This window comes from Hypanus sabinus, chromosome 1 (assembly GCF_030144855.1).
Source record: "Hypanus sabinus isolate sHypSab1 chromosome 1, sHypSab1.hap1, whole genome shotgun sequence".
NCBI lineage: Eukaryota > Metazoa > Chordata > Chondrichthyes > Myliobatiformes > Dasyatidae > Hypanus > Hypanus sabinus.
The window spans coordinates 4,732,948-4,750,826 of record NC_082706.1 but is presented as its reverse complement, the minus strand read 5'-3'; the positions used below and the strand labels follow the sequence as shown (position 1 = coordinate 4,750,826).

General features: G+C 48.6%; 1 protein-coding gene across 4 annotated transcripts in view; it reads right to left on the bottom strand.

Moving 5' to 3' along the window:
- Positions 1-577: 577 nt before the first annotated feature.
- The window catches only part of sorbs3 (sorbin and SH3 domain containing 3), a 93,843-nt gene continuing 76,541 nt past the window's right edge, over positions 578-17,879 (bottom strand). For 2 of the 4 annotated variants that reach the window (XM_059962280.1, XM_059962397.1), the window contains 9 exons: positions 15,939-16,069; positions 15,138-15,202; positions 13,064-13,110; positions 12,749-12,863; positions 11,300-11,425; positions 6,147-7,331; positions 4,468-4,568; positions 2,006-2,112; positions 578-1,911 (listed from right to left, as the gene is read on the bottom strand). In XM_059962280.1, coding sequence (XP_059818263.1) covers positions 1,850-1,911; positions 2,006-2,112; positions 4,468-4,568; positions 6,147-7,331; positions 11,300-11,425; positions 12,749-12,863; positions 13,064-13,110; positions 15,138-15,202; positions 15,939-16,069 — 1,939 coding nt within the window. In that variant the 3' untranslated portion in view covers positions 578-1,849. Of the gene's footprint in view, positions 1,912-2,005; positions 2,113-4,467; positions 4,569-6,146; positions 7,332-10,258; positions 10,374-11,299; positions 11,426-12,748; positions 12,864-13,063; positions 13,111-15,137; positions 15,203-15,938; positions 16,070-17,879 lie in introns of those variants that run through there. The other 2 variants (XM_059962342.1, XR_009510720.1) reach the window with 2 other exon arrangements.

Here is a 17,879-nt window from a genome sequence, read left to right as displayed (position 1 = left end):
GCCAGAGAGCGGTGAATCTGTGGAATTCTTTGCCACGGGCTGGTGGTGTAGTGGATAGAGCCATTCCTTGCAGCATCAGAGACTGCGGTTCAATCCCCACCTTCCCTGATATTGTGAGAAGTCGGTACATTCTTCCTGTGACCACGCTGGCTTCTCCCAGATACTTCCATTTCCTCCCACATTCCAACGATGTGCACGGAAGTTAATTGTGGCTGCAAATTGCTCCGTAATGTCAATCATTGGTAAAAGCAAATGGGTATGTATGGGCTTGTGGGCATCCAGAGAAATGAGAGGGGCAAAGAGACTATTGGGGCTGATTCGATGGGCTGAACAGCCATCAACATTACAAAATATTCTTCAAAATTCTCCCTCCTGCCATGTATGAGGGAAAGGTTAGACTGAAAGATCAACACAATATCGTACTGTTATTGTACAATATTGTGGGCTGGAGGGCCTGTACTGTTCTGTGTTTTTAAAATCTCCCTCATTGATGGTGCTCCAGGTCCTCCCTTGAAATCCCTCGCAGTGAAAACCTTGGGAATTCTGCCATCCCCACACTAGAGGCTGTACTCTCAGGGATTGTCCCGAGACCGTGGTGTTCTGGGGACCCTGACTGTTCGCAAGAGGTGCTGCTGTAAGTGTCGGCAGCTCACCTTCTTACTGATGAGAGCGAAGAGTTTAATTCTGATCTTGTTTTATTGAAAAGAAGCAGAAATTTTACAGCTCAACGCTGGTTCAGGTACACACATACACACAGGATGGAGACGCTTACTCTTGGGTCCAGTGTACTCCCAGTGGCTGGGAGCACCCTTTGCTGTCCACACAGTGCAAGTGTCCGGCTGCAGAGCTGATCACTGCCACTCCTCCAGCCCGAGGGTGTGAACCAGGATGGATCCTTGGAGCCTATGTGACCATCAGCCCATCAGTCCCACCGTCAGCGAGCTGTTCTGATCCTGGTGAGGCATGGATGACCTTTCACTGACAGACCAGACTCTTCCATGGCCCATCTTACAGTGCCCCGGGATCAATTCCCACCGCTGTCCCCAAGGAATTTGCATGTCCTCCTCGTGATCATGTGTGTTTCCCCCGGCTGCTCCAGTTTCCTCCCACGTTCTAAAGACGCACAGGTTGGGGTTAGTGAGTGGTGGGCATGCTGTGTCGGTGCCAGAGGCATGGTGACGTTTTCAAGCTGCCCCAGCACATCCTCGGACGGTGCTGGTTGTTGATGCACACCAAACCTTTCACTGTTTCCTTCGATGTATGTGTGACAAATAAAATTAATCTTTATATTTGTTTCTAAAGCCTTTAAATTTTCACTCTGCCTCAGGAGGGGCTGCTCTCTGCACACCACAACAGTAAGGTCTATGAGCAAGGTAACTCTTGCTTGGGAACAACAGGCTCCAGCCTAGACCGTAACAAGAAAGAGGGTTGAGAATTGGCGGGGTTTCACACCACCCGCAACCTCTGATTTCCTCCCACCCCCTGCAGTCCCATCTCCCACAGCCTGCATCAACAGGGGGATTTAGGGCAACTGGGTAAGGCTGCTGTCGTCCACTCTGGGGGGTGAGGTCAGGTTTGGACGGAGGTCGCAGGTGAAGATGCTCACTATTGAAGACAGGAAGTAGAGGGGAGGTTAGTGGAGGATGCAAGGTGGAGTCAGAGAGAGATAAAAACATACAGAGGAGGAGAATGAGGGAGAATGGTGTTAAAAAGATACAGATAAATGAGAAAAGAGATGGGAACAGACTGAAGTGGGGAGAGAGCGCGCGCAAGTGTGTGCAGACGTAACAGACAGGACGGATGAGAGCCCAGTCTGTTTCTCAGACATCCAGTGGCCAATGGCAGGAGGTCACATTGGCTGTACGTAGTTCCCAGGGAACGTTCCGAAGCTGTTAGTCCGTCCAGACGTCCCTGTGTGGGGAGAAGTGAAAAGGTCCAGTGAGCAAATGAGAATGAGTTTGGTTTGTGGCTGTAGTCCTGACGCAGACACAGTCACACCCCTTACCTACAAACCAGCCATCATCACACCTCTCCAGGACGTGCACCAGATCTCCCTCCCTCAGCTCCAGCTCGTCCGAGTTCCGCGGCTGGTAGTTGTAGAGTACCCGATACCTGCAACAGCAACAGGGTCACCGTGAGACCCAGCACCCCTGGCAGGCTGTCCTGCAACCTTCCACCAACCCTCACTCACTGTCTGTCCCTCGATACCTGGAACTCCAACATCAGAACTCCTCCTAGGGGTCATACTGAATATTGGCTGACTGACAGAAGGTGAGAAGTGGGAATAAATGAGGCCTTTTCCGGTTGGCTGCCAGTGACTAGTGGCGAATGTCTCTCCACTCTTTAAGAAGGAAGGGAGGCTGAAGAAAGGAAATTGTAGGCCAGTTAGTCTGACATCAGTGGTTGGGAAGATGTTGGAGTCGATTATTAAGGAGGAGGTTTCTGGGTGCTTGGAGGCACACGGCAAAGCAGACCAAAGTCAGCATAGTTTCCTTCAGGGAAAATCTTGCCTGATAAATCTGTCAGAATGCTTTGAGGAAATAACAGGCAGGATAAACAAAGGAGAATCCATGGGTGTTATTTACTTGGATTTTCTGAAAGCCTTTGACAAGGTGCCGCTCATGAGGCTGCTTAGCAGGATAAGAGCCCATGGTATCACAGCAAAGGTACTATATGGATAGAAGAAAGACTGACTTTCATATGAAGAAAGACTGGATCGACTAGGCTTATACTCACTGGAATTTAGAAGATTGAGGGGGGATCTTCTTGAAACGTATAAAATTCTAAAGGGATTGGACAGGCTAGATGCAGGAAGATTGTTTCCGATGTTGGGGAAGTCCAGAAAAGTTTAAGGATAAAAAGGAAAGCTTTTTAGGACCGAGATGAGGAGAAACTTCTTCACACAGAGAGTGATGAATCTGTGGAATTCTCTGCCACAGGAAACAGTTGAGGCCGGTTCATTGGCTATATTTAAGAGGAAATTAGATATGGCCCTTGTGGCTAAAGGGATCAGGGGGTATGGAGAGAAAGCAGGTGCAGGGTTCTGAGTTGGATGATCAGCCATGATCATACTGAATGGCAGTGCAGGCTCACAGGGCCGAATGGCCTATTTTCTTTGTTTCTATAAGATTGGCTGACTGGCAAGAGGTAAAGAGTGGGCATAAAAGGGACCTTTTCTGGTTGACTGCAGGAGTCAATATTGGGACCACTTCTTTTCAAATTATATGTCAATGATTTGGTATCTTTGTGGCCAAGTTTGTTCATGATAGGTGGAGGGGCAGGTAGTGTTGAGGAAGCAGGGAGTCTGCAGACGGACTTGGACAGATTGGGAAAATGGGCAAAGAAGTGGTTGATGGAATGGAGCATAAGGAAGTGTATTGTCATGCACCTTGGCAGAAGGGAAGCAAATTCAGAAACTGGAATTGTGCAGGATTCTCTAAAGGTTAACTTGCAGGTTGAGCTGATGGTAAGGAAGACAAATGTAATGCTAGCATTCATTTCGAGAGGACTGGAATATAAAAGCAAGAATGTAATGCTGTGACTGTAAGGCATTTGTCAGACCACACTTGGAGTGTTGTGGGCTCAATATGGGTTCAAGGGATGTGCTGGCATTGGAGAGAGTCTAGAGGAGGTTCAAGAGAATGATCGTTGGAACGAAAGGTTTAACTTATAAAGAGCTCTGGACCTGTACTCACTGGAGTTTAGAAGAATAAGTGGGGAACTTATTTAAACCTATTGAAAGGCCTAGAGAGAGTGGACATGGAGAGTCTAGGACCAGAGGGCACAACCTCAGAACAGAAGGATGTCCCTTTAGAACAAAGATGAGGAGGAATTTCTTTACCCTCTTTAGCCAGAGGGTAGTGAATCTGTGGAATTCATTTGCACAGACAGCTATAGCAGCCTAGTTATCAGGTTTATTTAAAACAGAGGTTCATAGGTACTTGATTAGTAAGGGTGTCAAAGATTATGGGGAGAAGGCAGGAGAATGGGGTTGATAGGGATAATATATCAGCCATGATGGAATGGTGGAGCAGACTCGATGGGTTGAATGGTCTAATTCTATGTCTAATGGCCTAGTGGAATCCAATCCTATCCTATCACAAAATAGAGAAAATCTGCAGATGCTGGAAATCCAAACAACACACACATCAGGTCCTGCCGAAGGTTCTTAGTCTGAAACGTCAACTATTCTGTTTTCCATAGACGCTGCCTGGCCTGCTGAGTTCCTCCAGCACTTTGTATGTATTGCTCCAATCCTATCCTGCCCTATTGATTAGGAATCCCCCTGCCCCAAGGCTCCCTCTGAGGGACTGCCCATCCTCAGATCCTCCCTCAAATTACATGATCGTCAGGTGATTGTCAGGCCTGAGCCCTTCGAGGTTTTTGCACCAGTCCCAGCTGGGAACTTACATGTAAACACTGTTCCCAGCCCATCCCATGAGATGTTTGATTGAGGTGATAACTCACGTGCTCCAGCTGACACCGGCAGCCTGTAACACCATCGTGCTTCCTGTTGGTTGGGCAGACGTCGTGCTTGCCTGCAGTTTGGGGTCAGAGGGCAGCTGGCACTGTTCAAGGAGCAGAGAGAAGGTTTTACTCCAGGAGGGGACAGAGGAAGTGACCACATGACACAGGCTGATGGGACAAGGCCCAGAGTGCACTTTTCGTGCGGGCGGGTAGTGACAACGGGACAGAATTCCTTGCTGGTGCCAGCCTCTGCTTCTGGGAATTGCCATCACCTTCTGCATTCCACCCAGCCGCTCAAACCCACTTCCTCCCATCTGTCCATGGATGGTAAAGGAGTGGGGTGGCGTGGTAGTGTAGTGGTTGGTATAACACCAGCAATCAGGATCCAATTCGCACCCCTGCCTGAGTTTCCTCCAGGTGCTCCAGTTTCCTCCCGCGTTCCACAGACGTACAAGGGTTTGGGTTAGTGAGTTGTGGGCATGCCAGAGGGACGGTAACACTTGCAGGGTGCCCCCAGCACAGTCTTGGATTGTATTGGTCGTTGATGCAAAATGATGCATCTCTCTCTATACTTAAAAGTACATGTGACAAATAAATGAGGAAGAGGGGGTCACCTAGTCCCTCTGGCCATGTGTGTTTAGAGGTAGAGCACCCAGCTCCCATGGGTGCTACTGGCACAAGAGTGGCTCACCGCTGCTCCGATCCACTGGGCCTGAACCCCATCACATATGCCATGTTTACCGCTAGGTCGCGGAGGAAGGTTGAGGGGTGCGATGGAGATACGGGAGAGTTAACACACCATCTTCTGGAGGAACGCAGCAGGCTGGGCAGCATCTGCTGGGGGGAGAGGAACTGCTGACACTTCAACTCAAAACCCTGATGCCATCCTGAGGCCGAGGTTCAACCTGAAAAGTTGATAATTCCTCTTCCCCTACAGATGCTGCTTGACCGTGCAGACTGGTTGGCCCATTATAGGAAGGATGCCAAAGCTCTGGGGAGGTGTAGAAGGATGCTGCCTGGATTAGACGGCACGTGCTGTAACAAGTTGGATGAACTTGGGTTGTTTTCTCTGGGGCTCTGGAGGCTGAGCGGAGATCTGACAGATGTTTACAAGATTATGAGGCATAGATTGAGTAGAGAGAGAACACCTTGTTGAAATGTCTACAACCAGAAGGCATGAGAGAGGGTAAATTCAAAGATGAGAGGGACTTTTTTTCGATATACACAGAGTGTGGGTGCCTGAAATTGCTCCTGAGGCAGAAACATTACACTTAAAAGAGATGTTTAGATAGGTGATTGTCAGGAAAATGGAAGGTTATGGGCATCGTGTGGGCAGAAGGAATTAGTTTAGTTGGCCATTCGATTACTAATTCAAAAGGTTCAGCACAACATCATGGGCCAAAGAGCTGTTCCTGGGCTGTACCGTTCAGTGTTCTATGTTGACCTGCTGAGTTCCTCCAGCAGATTGTGTTTCTCCATTTCTGATATTAACATTAAGATTGTGATGACTACTTCAAGGGTCCACAGTGAGAGACACCCACTGCCCATGTTACGGCTCCCACACCTCCCCACGATCTCCTGCTGCCAGAATTCCAGGACTGGTTTCTGGGATGTGAGGTTTGTGAGTTTTGGTGGGCCTTTTGGTTAATAAGTGAAAGATTTAAGATAAAGATCCTTACCTGGAGTGGACGTTGAGTGGAGGGTCCCGTTGCCATGGTTACTGGACTTGGGCCAGCCTCTGGTGATGCTGCTGAGTGCAGGAACCTAGTCGGATGGTTCTGGTTGGCCGACAAAGCTGACGCTGAGTGCTGATTGGTGAGTGACGCTGGAAGTGGCTGCTGATTGGCTGGTAGCCTGGTCATTGAGGAATCCGTTTGTGGGCTTGGTGAAGTGCCAGAATAGGGATGGCCTTGGGAGACAGTGGAGAATTTGACATGCATCTGGGAGTGTCCGGGTGGTATGGTGGTAGGATAGGACTGAGATGTAGGGAGTGGTGTGGCAATGGAATGGGGCTTACCTTCAGAGTTGATGTAGGGCTGGGTTTGGGGAATAGATGAGGCTTTTGGGTTAGACTGGGTGGTAGGAGTCAGTGGGTTGGGGAGTTGGCGCGACTGGGAGGTTGCTGAGGCATTGGCGTATGTCTGGGTTGGTGAGGTTAGTGCAATGTTGGCATAGTGCAGATTTATGTGGGCTGGCGAGTTGTTATGGTAGGACTGAACTGTGGTGACTGGTGGAGCATTGGCATAGGATTGGGCTGTGCAGGTTGGTGGGGCATTGATGTAGGGCTGAGCTGTCGGGGTTGGGGCATTGATGTAAGGTTGGACTTTGGTGGCTGGCAGAGGGCTGTCGTAGAACTGGTTTAGGCTTGTGTGGGGCTGGAGCTTGGTACTAGATCTTGGTGAGTTGTCAGGGTAGGACTGGGTGGTGCTAGAACTTGCCAAGGTGCTGGGGTAGGACCGGGTGGTGGTGGATTTTGGTAAGGTGTTGGTGGATCTTGCCAGGGTGTTGGGGAATGATTGAGTGGTGGTGGATCTTGGTAAGGTATTGGGGTAGGACTGGGTGTTGGTGGATCTCGGAAAGGTGTTGGGGTAGGATTGGATGGTGGTGGTTGGAGAGGAGGAGAAGGGCTGAGATGGAAGCTTTACTGGGGTGCTGGAGAGGAGCTTGTTGGGGTTTGGTGAAGGGTTGGGGAAATTGGGATTCGGGGATGTTGGGCCAATAGAAAATTCACTGGAAACTTTGATCTTCGGCAGCTTCACCACCTGCACATAGTTTGATGGAAAGATGCCTTGTCGATTGGTTCCAGTTATTCTCCCCTCCAGCCAGTTATCATCAACTTGTCTGATGAGTGAAATTGTTTCGCCCTGAGGAGGAAACAAAGGGTTTTCAGTAGATGGACATCTCATCAGGTAACATTGGTCAGACCACATATGGAGCATTGTGAGCAATTTTGGGCCCCATATCTAAAAGATGTGCTGGCATTGGAGAAGGTTGAGAGGAAGTTCACAAAAACGATACAGGAATCAAAGGGTTAATGTACAAAGAGCATTTGATGACTTGGGCCCATCCTCGCTGGAGTTTAGAAGAATGATGGGGGGAGAAATCTCACTAATCCTAACCGTACATCTTTGGAATGTGGGAAGGAACTGGGAGACCAGACCAATTCCCTTCAGGCAGGGGTTAGAACCCCTGAGCCCTAACTTGTGACCGCTGGCACTGTGAAGTGGTGATTGTCCATCATATGACAGGAAATCTGTGTGAGAAAGTCGTCGAAGAGCCACTCTCTCAGCCCCAGAATTCCGAGTGCAGTGGTACAACTGGGGTTTCCTTGGCTGCAGTGGATGACCATGGCTTCACCTGTGCCTTGAGACGCTCCTTGCTCTCCAGAGTGTAGCAGCACCGCCATCTTGGCCATTCAATCTCATCCGCCCAGTCCGCTGGAGCTGACTTTACATGCTGGGGCGGGCATGTAGGATAGCAGTTAGCACGGGGAATCGGAGTTCCAAGTTCAGGGTCCTCTCTAAGGAGACTCTGTGGTTCCTTCAGTTTCTTCCCACAGACATTGTAAGTTATCCTGCGGTTAGGTTAGAGTTTAATCGGAGTAGTTGGGGGTTGCTGCTGTGGTGTGGCTGAAAAGTTCGGAAGGGCATATACCGTGCGGCATCTCTAACTACGTAAATCATGCCCCTGTTTCACCGGGGTATGTGGGCCGCTGGCACCGCATTGCAATAGTGTTTACGCTAACTACGTTACCATGCTGTTTACTGGTCAAAGTGGATGTGGAGTGTTGAAGGTCTCTTCGAACTGCAGGGTTCCCAGCCTGGGTCCACGGACCCCTTCAGCGGTGTTCTGATTCAACCTCACCCTGACTATCCGGTCGCAAACACGAGGAAATCTGCAGATGCTGGAAATCCCAGCAACACACACAAAATGCTGGAGGAACTCAGCAGGCCAGGCAACATCTATGAAAAAAAGAGTACGGTTGATGTTTTGGGCCAAGAAGTTGACCTTTTTTTTCCGTAGATGCTGCCTGGCCTGCTGAGTTGCTCCAGCATCTTGTGTGTGAGACCCAGAGTATGGTGGGTCCCGTCAGCACCCACCTCCCCTGACCAATTCCACAAATGGTTACTTCAGTCATCTGTGCAAAGGGTTCCCAACCTCTTTTTATGCCATGGACCTCTACCATTAACCAAGGGGTCTGTGCAGCCCAGGTTGGGACCCCTCCCTTAGACAGTCAGCCTGAACTATTCAAGGCCTCAACACCATGTCCTTGGACGCTGGGTTCCTGGACACCATCAGACAGACAGTTTGGTTCCACACTAGGGGGAGCTCAGCACACAAGGATTCAGTGATCTAGTTTGTGTGACTAACTGCTATAATAAACCTTTACTGTCATCCTGGGATACTAGGTGCGTGGCATGGAAATGCATCTCTACCAAAGGAGGTGTAAGGTGCTCCTTCCCTCCGCTGGCCTGCAGGTCACCCTCGGGCAAGGTGTAGCACCTGCTTAGCCCCCGATCAGGGTCACGTGAAGCCACGGGAGCAGGTGGTGGATGGTTGTACGAGCAGCCGGTGCAGATCACAAGCCCTGGTTATGTGACCACTGACACCAGGCAGACAATCTCTGAAGAGTATTGATAATGGCCGGGGTCACCCGTCTTGTAAAGACACTGCCCAGAAGAAGGCAATGGCAAACCAGTTCTGCAGAAAAATTTGCCAAGAACAATCATGGTCATGAATAGACCGAGATTGCCCACGTCGTACGACAGGGCACTTAATGAACAAACTGGGATACAGTGAGAAACTTCTCTTGCAAGCTGTTCATACAGATCAGGTCATTACACAGTGCATTGAGGTAGAACAAGGTAAAACAATAACAGAATGCAGAATAATGTGTAACAGCTACAGTGAAATTGTTTACTCAAATTGCAGCAAGGTGAAGATCATAACAAGGTAATTGTGAGGTCAAATTCCAATTTATCATACCAGGGAACTATTTACTAGTCTTATAACAGAGGGATAAATGCTATGCCTTTGGTACGTGCTTTCATGCTTTAGAATATTCTGCCTGATGGGAGAAGGGAGACTATCTGGGGTCTTTGGTGATGAGGGCTGCTTTACCGAGGCAGTGAGAAGTAGACAGAGTCCATGGAGGGGAGGCTAGTTTCTATGAAGTGCTGAGCTGTGTCCACGACTCTCTGCGGGTTCTTGCAGGGCAATCGCTTTACAAAACTGTGAGGCAACCGGATGGGATGTTTTCTATGGTGCATCAATAAAAATTGGTGAGGGTTTGATGAGCAGTGGCTCCCAACATGGTGCCCACAGGCCCTTTGCTTAATGGTATCAGTCCATGGCATGAACCCCTGGTTGATGGGGACACAGCAAATACCTTTAGCATTTCTTCAGCAATAAGGCAGTAACAGTTACCATGCAGTGTAGTGCGATCACGAGCAGCTAAACAAAGTAGATTGGTCTTCCCTGGAGCTTCTGAGGAGGAGGAACAGTCTGACTGAAACAAGTAAGCTCTGGAGATGCTGGTGGGAGAGTCATGCTGAGGGAACAGAGATAAAGGATACAGGGCAATTTTGTTTTGAAAATTTAAAAACGAGGATGGCAAAGATTTCTGAGGGTAGTGAATCCGTACCCCAACGGATGGTGGAGACTGGATAACTGGGGTATTTAATTGTTGAAAGGGTGTGTGGGGAACTGGAGCCTGGGGCAGCACAGGTTTGAGGGGCTGAGTGGCTGGCTCTCATTGTTATATTTTTCAGTTTGCAGCCCATTCACAAACCTGAAACGGACTTCGTAGCCTCTGCTCGCACCAACACAACGTGTCGTCCGGGTCAGTTAATCTCTTCGTGGAACTGAATCTCACACAGGCCGGGGTAGGCCGCAGGGATGTCACACTGCAGCAAGAGAGCAGAGAGAGAGAGAGAAGCGAGGTGGGGAGAGAGAGAAACAGAGACAGAAAGACACAGGGGAAGTGAGAGGGCAGACAACAGGCCAGGCAGACAGAGATACAGAGAGCAAAATGCAGTTGGAATCAAACCAGAAATCTTCAAAGCTTTGGCCCAAGTTCCTTGTTTTTGTTCTTTATATTTCTACTGGGCATGCCCTGTTATCAATGAAATGTGTGGACTGCCCCCAGCATGTCCTCAGACTGTGCTGACATAAATGACATATTTCACTGTAGGTCTCAAATAAAGCTCATCTTTAAAGATCTTTCATCTTTATTCTGTGATGTGGGCATGAGAAACAGACTCAGATGTGGGCACGTGGCCAGAAACACAGCCATGGATGTATGTATACACATGGGGATGTGGGTGGGATATACCTGGGGAAACACGGCCATGGATATATGTACATACATGAACACACACACATGTAAATGTGAACAGAACATGCCTTGGGAAACACCGCCGTATGTATATGTGTGTATAGACACACACCACTAAACAAGGATAAACACACCTGGTCACACTTATTCACACAAACACAAAGACAAATAAAGACCCACTCACAGGTATGCAGATACAGTATATATATGGATTTGCTCGCATACTTTTACTTTTTAAATTGTGTCATAATAACTGCAGCTTATTATTTGCTAGTTGATTTGTGGTGATATTACTTTATGTATGAATTATATCCACACTTTGGCCTGGAGGAACGTTCGTTCATTTGACAGTAAACATGTGTATGGCTGAAAGACCTTGAACACAAGAATGTAGACATGTGTATACAGATACATGTACACACCCACGTACAGCTCAAGCACATCAATGTAGCCACTCATACACAACACAAGTGCACAAACAGTACAAGTACCCACCTTTCGGAAGGACAACTCTATATTTGAGTCGCCTTTGAAGTTGAAGATGGCCAGAGCTTCCCCATACTCCACCAGATGGATGGGAGGGCTTTTAATTGGAGTCGGTCTCTCATTATCCGGAATAATCTGAAATGGGGAAAACATGGGGACAGAGTTTGTGAGCAACACATACAAAGTGCTGAAGGAACTCAGCAGGTCAGGCAGCATCCATGGAGAAGAAGGCACAGACGACGTTTCAGGCCGAGATCTTTCATGAGGATTGGAGAGGAAGTTGTAGGAATCCAGAATAAGAAGGTGTAGGGGCTGAGGAAGGGTTTATGAGAACAAACAGGGTTTCAGAAACAGTGGGGGCCCCAACAGTAGTAGCAGTAATAAAATACAGTCCAGTACGTTGTACTAGGAGTGAAAACGGCCCAGTCCATCGGGGTAAATCCCACCCCCCACGATTGAGTACATCTACACAGTGTGTTGTACTCGGAGTGAAAACGGCCCAGTCCATCGGGGTAAATCCCACCCCCCACGATCGAGTACATCTGCACAGTGTGTTGTACTAGGAGTGAAAACGGCCCAGTCCATCGGGGTAAATCCCACCCCCCCACCCCCCACGATCGAGTACATCTACACAGTGTGTTGTACTAGGAGTGAAAACGGCCCAGTCCATCGGGGTAAATCCCACCCCCCACGATCAAGTACATCTGCACGGTGTGTTGTACTCAGAGTGAGAACAGCCCAGTCCATCGGGGTAAATCCCACCCCCCACCCCCCACGATCGAGTACATCTACACAGTGTGTTGTACTAGGAGTGAAAACGGCCCAGTCCATCGGGGTAAATCCCACCCCCCACGATCGAGTACATCTGCACAGTGTGTTGTACTTGGAGTGAGAACAGCCCAGTCCATCGGGGTAAATCGGACCCCCCACCCCCCACGATCGAGTACATCTACACGGTGCGTTGTTGCAGTTTAACAGCATCTATCAACAGGGACTTCCAACACGCAGGCCATCCTCTCTTCTCGCTGCTGCCATCGGGAAGGAGGTTTAGGAGCCTCAGGACCCACACCACCATGTTCAGGAACACTTATTGCCCCTCAACCATCAGGCTCTTGAACCAGAGGGGATAACTTCACTCACCCCATCACTGAACTGTTCCCACAAACTATGGACTCACTTTCAAGGACTCTGTATTTCATGTTCTCAATATTTATTGCTTATTTATTTATCATTATTTTTCATTTCTTTGTATTTAGTGTGAATGCCTGCAAAAATGAACGTCAGGGTTATATATAGTGGCATATGTACCGAGAAAAATTTACTTTGGATACTCTACAGAGCTCAGCCCCCTCCCTCCCCCAGTGATTCCACATCTAACCAGTAGCCTGCTTGCGACCTCAGCCAGCGGCCTGTTGCTCTGGAAATGAGACCAGTACACCGTGAACCGGGGTGCCATACCTCAACGTAAGACGTGGGGAAGATTCCGAGTCTCCCATGATGCTCTCCTTTCATCCAGTTCTGGTCGAGGACTTTATGGATGTAAACGACATCGCCCTTTTGAAGTGTCAGCTCCCTGCAGAATGAAGGGCAGAATCAGAGAGAGATGTTATGCACCACTCACATGAATGAAGGAGGTGGTGAGGGACTGTGGAGAGGAGTGTGTCCGTGTAGGGATGAGGTGTGGAGTGACAGTGATGGATGAAAGTCGCTGAAGGGCTGATATGAATGCGGTCGTCCCCACCCTCTTCTCCACATACCATCGCCTCTACTTACTTGGGAGATTGGGCTTGGAAATCAAAGATTGCCCGCGCTGCCCTCATCTGTGGGAGCAATAAGCAGATGTTTAGGAAAAAGGTTTGACTCAGGGAACAATACACCCTCGTAAAACCACTGAGCTGCATTAGAGTCAGATGGACAGCAGAGAAACAGGCTCCTTGGCCCATCAAGTCCATCACACACACACACACACACACAGACACGCGCGCACAAACAAACACACACACACACACACACCCACCCACCCCAGTACATTAGTGTAACACTTTACAGAACCAGCGACTGGGTTTCAATTGCCTCTGTTGTCTGGAAAGAGTTTGTACTCTCTCTCCATGACCATGTGGGTTTTCTCGGAGTGCTCCCACCTTCTGGAGACGTACAGGTTCGGGTTACCGAGTTGTGAAGGTACTGCGTTGGTGCCAGAAGCGCGGCGACACTTGCGGGCTGCCCTCGGACTGTGTAACGCAAACGAGCTTTTGACCCAAAACTTCCATTGTTCCTCCCCCCACAGATGCTGCTGGAGCCACTGAGTTCCTGCAGCTTCCACTGTCCCTGCATATCGTTGGAATGTGGAAAGCTGAAGGAATGTGCAAACTCCATGCAGACAGCACTGAAGCCAGATCTCCGGGGCAGTGAATCAGAGACTTCACAGCTGACTCCACTCTGTTTTGTCATGCACTCCTAGGCAGGGACCAAACAGCAGACCTCCCTCTGCACTGTCTGATAACAGACAGACATACTTTATTGATCCCGAGGGATCAAAACACTCCCAGGAAAAACTACACTCAGTGCCCCTGTATTAGGTACCTCCTGAGTCTAGTAAAGTGGCCACTGAGTATACGGTCGTAGCCTTCTGCTACTTCAAGGTTCAATGTTGTGCGTTCAGAGATGCTCTTCTGCACACCACTGTTGTAATGTGTGGTTATCTGAGTTACTGTCACCTTCCTGTCAGCTTGAACCAGTCTGGCCATTCTCCTCTGACCTCTCTCATCAACAAGGCATTTTCACCCACAGAACTGCTGCTCATTGGATGTTTTTTTTTTGTTTTTCACACCATTCTCTGTCAACCCTTACATTGTGCATGAAATCCCAGGAGATCAGCAGTTTCTGAGATACTCAAACCACCCTGTCTGGCACCGATAATCATTCCATGGCCAAAGTCACTTGGATCACATTCCTTCCCCATTCTGATGTTTGGTCTGAAGGACAACTGAACCTCTTGACCATGTCTGCATGCTTTTATACATTGAGTTGCTGCCACATGATTGGCTGATTAGATATTTGCATTAATGAGCAGGTGTACAGGTGTACCTGATAAAGTGTCCTAGTGCCCGTACATTTCCAGGTTGCTATGGCTCTCTAGGCATCTGCTGCGTAAGAAATTGGTTTGTGGCAATACCATTGTATCTGGCAGAGAATTGGGAATGGTCTTCATTGCTCTTGAGTTGAATATGTTGTTTACTTAAACTCATCATTGCGTGACTACATTTCCAATTTGCAAACTGTTTGGATTACGGGGATCAGAACTCTGTCGTAACCTGTACATGTTTGGTCACTGCAGGCTGATTATCTGTGTACACTTTTGAATTCCGCAGCCTGTGAAGATGTTTTCATTTCTGTAACTGACTGTCCTGTTTTGAAAAATGCTTTAATTTTTTGGAGAGGATTTGCTCTGTCAGAATTCTGTAAATTTGGTCTTCAGTAACCAGGGAATCCCCAGTATTGTAGACTTGATGGGCCAAATGGCCTCATTCTGTCCTATGTCTTATGGCTTACTATTGAAGAAGAGAACAGTGATATTGTCCCTCACCCATAGTCTTCCAGCTCTGGCAGTACCTGGTGGGATAGTGTCAAAGAAACTTTGCCTCTGTGGTAATGCCAGTGACAGCTGGTAAGATTGGCAGGTTTCCTTTCACAAAGACAATGGGAACTACTTACAGGTGTTGGCCCACAGCTCACGGGTGTGATTCAACACTGTCACCATTCATTAACCTGTCTAGGACAGGGCAACACCTCAAGGCTAGAACCAGACAGACAGGTGGACAGTAAACCTGGCTGTGTCCACCATTACCTTTGATATTTCCGAGTTGCTGGATCTTTCTGACGCAGAGTCATTGTGCCCTGAAGTGCAAGGACCTACACAAAGAGAGAAGGAGAGTGAGACGGAGAAACTTTGCACACATCACCCTCCGGACGAGCCATTAACTCATCTCCCACTCACACCGGAAGGAGCATGGGAGAGTCAATGTATCCTGAGATGAGGATTCTCACTCGGCCACGCACAAAATCCCCTGAATAGAAAATCCCAGTCCAGTCCATCAGGGGTTAAACCCTCTCCACCTCACATCATGGAGGAGATACAGGAGCCTGAAGACATACCCTCAACTTTTCAAAAACAGCTTCTTCCCCGCTGCCAACAGATTTCTGAACAGACAATGAACCTATAAACAATACCTCACTATTATTTTCCTCTCTTTTTGCACTACTTACTTAATTCTATTTTTATATACTGTATATTATATATATTATAATTTAGTTTTTAAAATTATGTATTGCAATGTACTACTGTGGCAGAACAACAAATTACACGACATATGGTGCGATAGTAAACCTGATTCTGATTATGAACGACATCCTGTCGGGGGGGGGGTGGGGGGGAAGAAGCAGACAGATTAGGGACATCTAAGAGATCCTTAGGTAGCAACTTGGATGAAAGCAAAAGTGGAGGGCCACGTAGGAGGGAAGGGTTAGATCGATCTTAGAGCAGGTCAAATGATCAGCACAGTACCGTGGGCCAAAGGGCCTGAACGGTGCCATGCGCTAACCGAGGTGAAGCAGGGCACCATAGAAGTCCCACCGTGCAAGAGCCTACCTTTTGAGGATGACGGCTGGTCTGGCCTATCTTCTCTCTGGATACTCCTGTTGCTCGACAACACAGCGTGCTGGTGGTTGGGTCCGTGATTGACAGCTGACTGTTCCCACCTGGGGGGTGAGGTCATTGCTCTGGGGGGGAAGGGGAGGACAGCAAAGTTTACGGATTAAGATTTCTGTCGGAAGTCTGCGTCGCACTCACTGCTCACCGCTATTGTTGACGTTCCAGTCTGAAGTCCAATGTCTCCACAATCTCTTCCCCTGGCGTCTGCACCAGAATGGAACTTGGCTCCACAAACGGAGCCAATTCAGGGCTGTGTTGTGGGAAATCTGGCCAAAACCATTATTCTGGGATGCGGTTGGCGTAATGCTTTACAGCGCTAGAGATCTCTGATCAGGGTTCAATTCCCACCACTCTCAGTAAGGAGTTTGTACCTTCTCCCTGTGACCACAAGATTCCTCTCAATGCTTTGGTCTCCTCCCACGTTCCAAACACGTATGGGTTAGGGTTAGTGAGTTCTGGGCACTGGAAAAGTGCCTGTACTTAGAGGCTGCCCCCAGCACACCCCCGGATTGTGCTGGTCATTGACGCAAACAACACATTTCACCCTATGTTCCGATGTACAAGCGACAGGTTAAGCTAATCTTTAAGTCCAACCCCATTCCAGAATAATGTATGGAAATCTGGAAATTCAGGGGTCACTGCAAAGGTAGCTGTGGCTTGTCAGCATGACCACATGGAACTGTGGAGTTGGGAACACAGTGCAGTCTATCAGAGAAACAGCCTCCCATCCATGGACTCTATCTGCACATCCCACTGCCTCAGGAAAGCAAACAACATGATCAAAGACTCCTCCACCCCAAACATTCTCTCTTCTCCCCCTCCCATCAGGGAGAAAATACAGAGGCATGAAGGCCATAGTACCAGTCTCAACAATGGATTCTATCCCGCTGTTACACGACCACTGAACAGACCTCTTGCAGATCAAATAAACCACTTCTGCATGAAGTACAGTGTCCAGAACATTGACGAGATGCAGCTAAACCTGGAGCACTGTGGAGCTGCAGTGTAACTTCTGTCCGTAACGCAGTTTTACATCCCTCACCCAGGGTGGTGTGGCGATGAGCTCAGCCGTCACAGCTGGGGGCATTCTGCCGTTCGGAGTAGTGGGAGGAGTCTCTGTATGTGGAATGTGTGGGTTTCCTCCCACAGTCCAAAGGTAGGTTAATCGGTCATTGTAACTTGTCTCGTGATTAGGTTAGGGTTAGTCAGGGCTGTGGGGCCTAAAGGGCCGTAAGGCCTACTCTGCGCAGAATCGCTAAATAAAGAAATAAAAGATCAACTGAATGTGCCTGGGCTCTTTTGGTTTTGTGTGTTATATTCTGTGCTTTTTTAAATGTTTGAGCAGTAAGATTTTTCTTGTGCCTGTGGGTGATGGGGATTGATGTTTTTCTTCGAATGGATTCCATGGTTTTCGTTATTTCATGGCCGCCTGTGGGAAGATGCAAAGGGAAAGCCCTGCCTTTAGGTTGGTGGGTTGTTCCCACCTTGAGAGCCTGTGTCACACATTACACCTTGCTGTCCTTCTCAAATGAGGACCAGCTACGGGAATGTTTGTGACTCCTGATGATCCCAGGATAACCTTAGCTCTAAACCCCAAAATACGTTTATATTCTGCTACATTACAGGGATGAACACAGCACGTAAACAAGATTAATCCCACTCAGACCCCACACTTGTGCATCAGATGTAACATACTGAGCTCTCTTTGCATCATTGCAGAACAAACATAATTGGATTTCCATCTCACCCACTTTCACAGGTTGAGAGAGGGAGCAGATGCCCGGACAATGAAGGTGCGTTGGTCAGGACTACAGCTCAGCGCTAAACACTATCATTCCATTAACGCACATCGCTAAGCTCCACTGCCCGCACACTGAT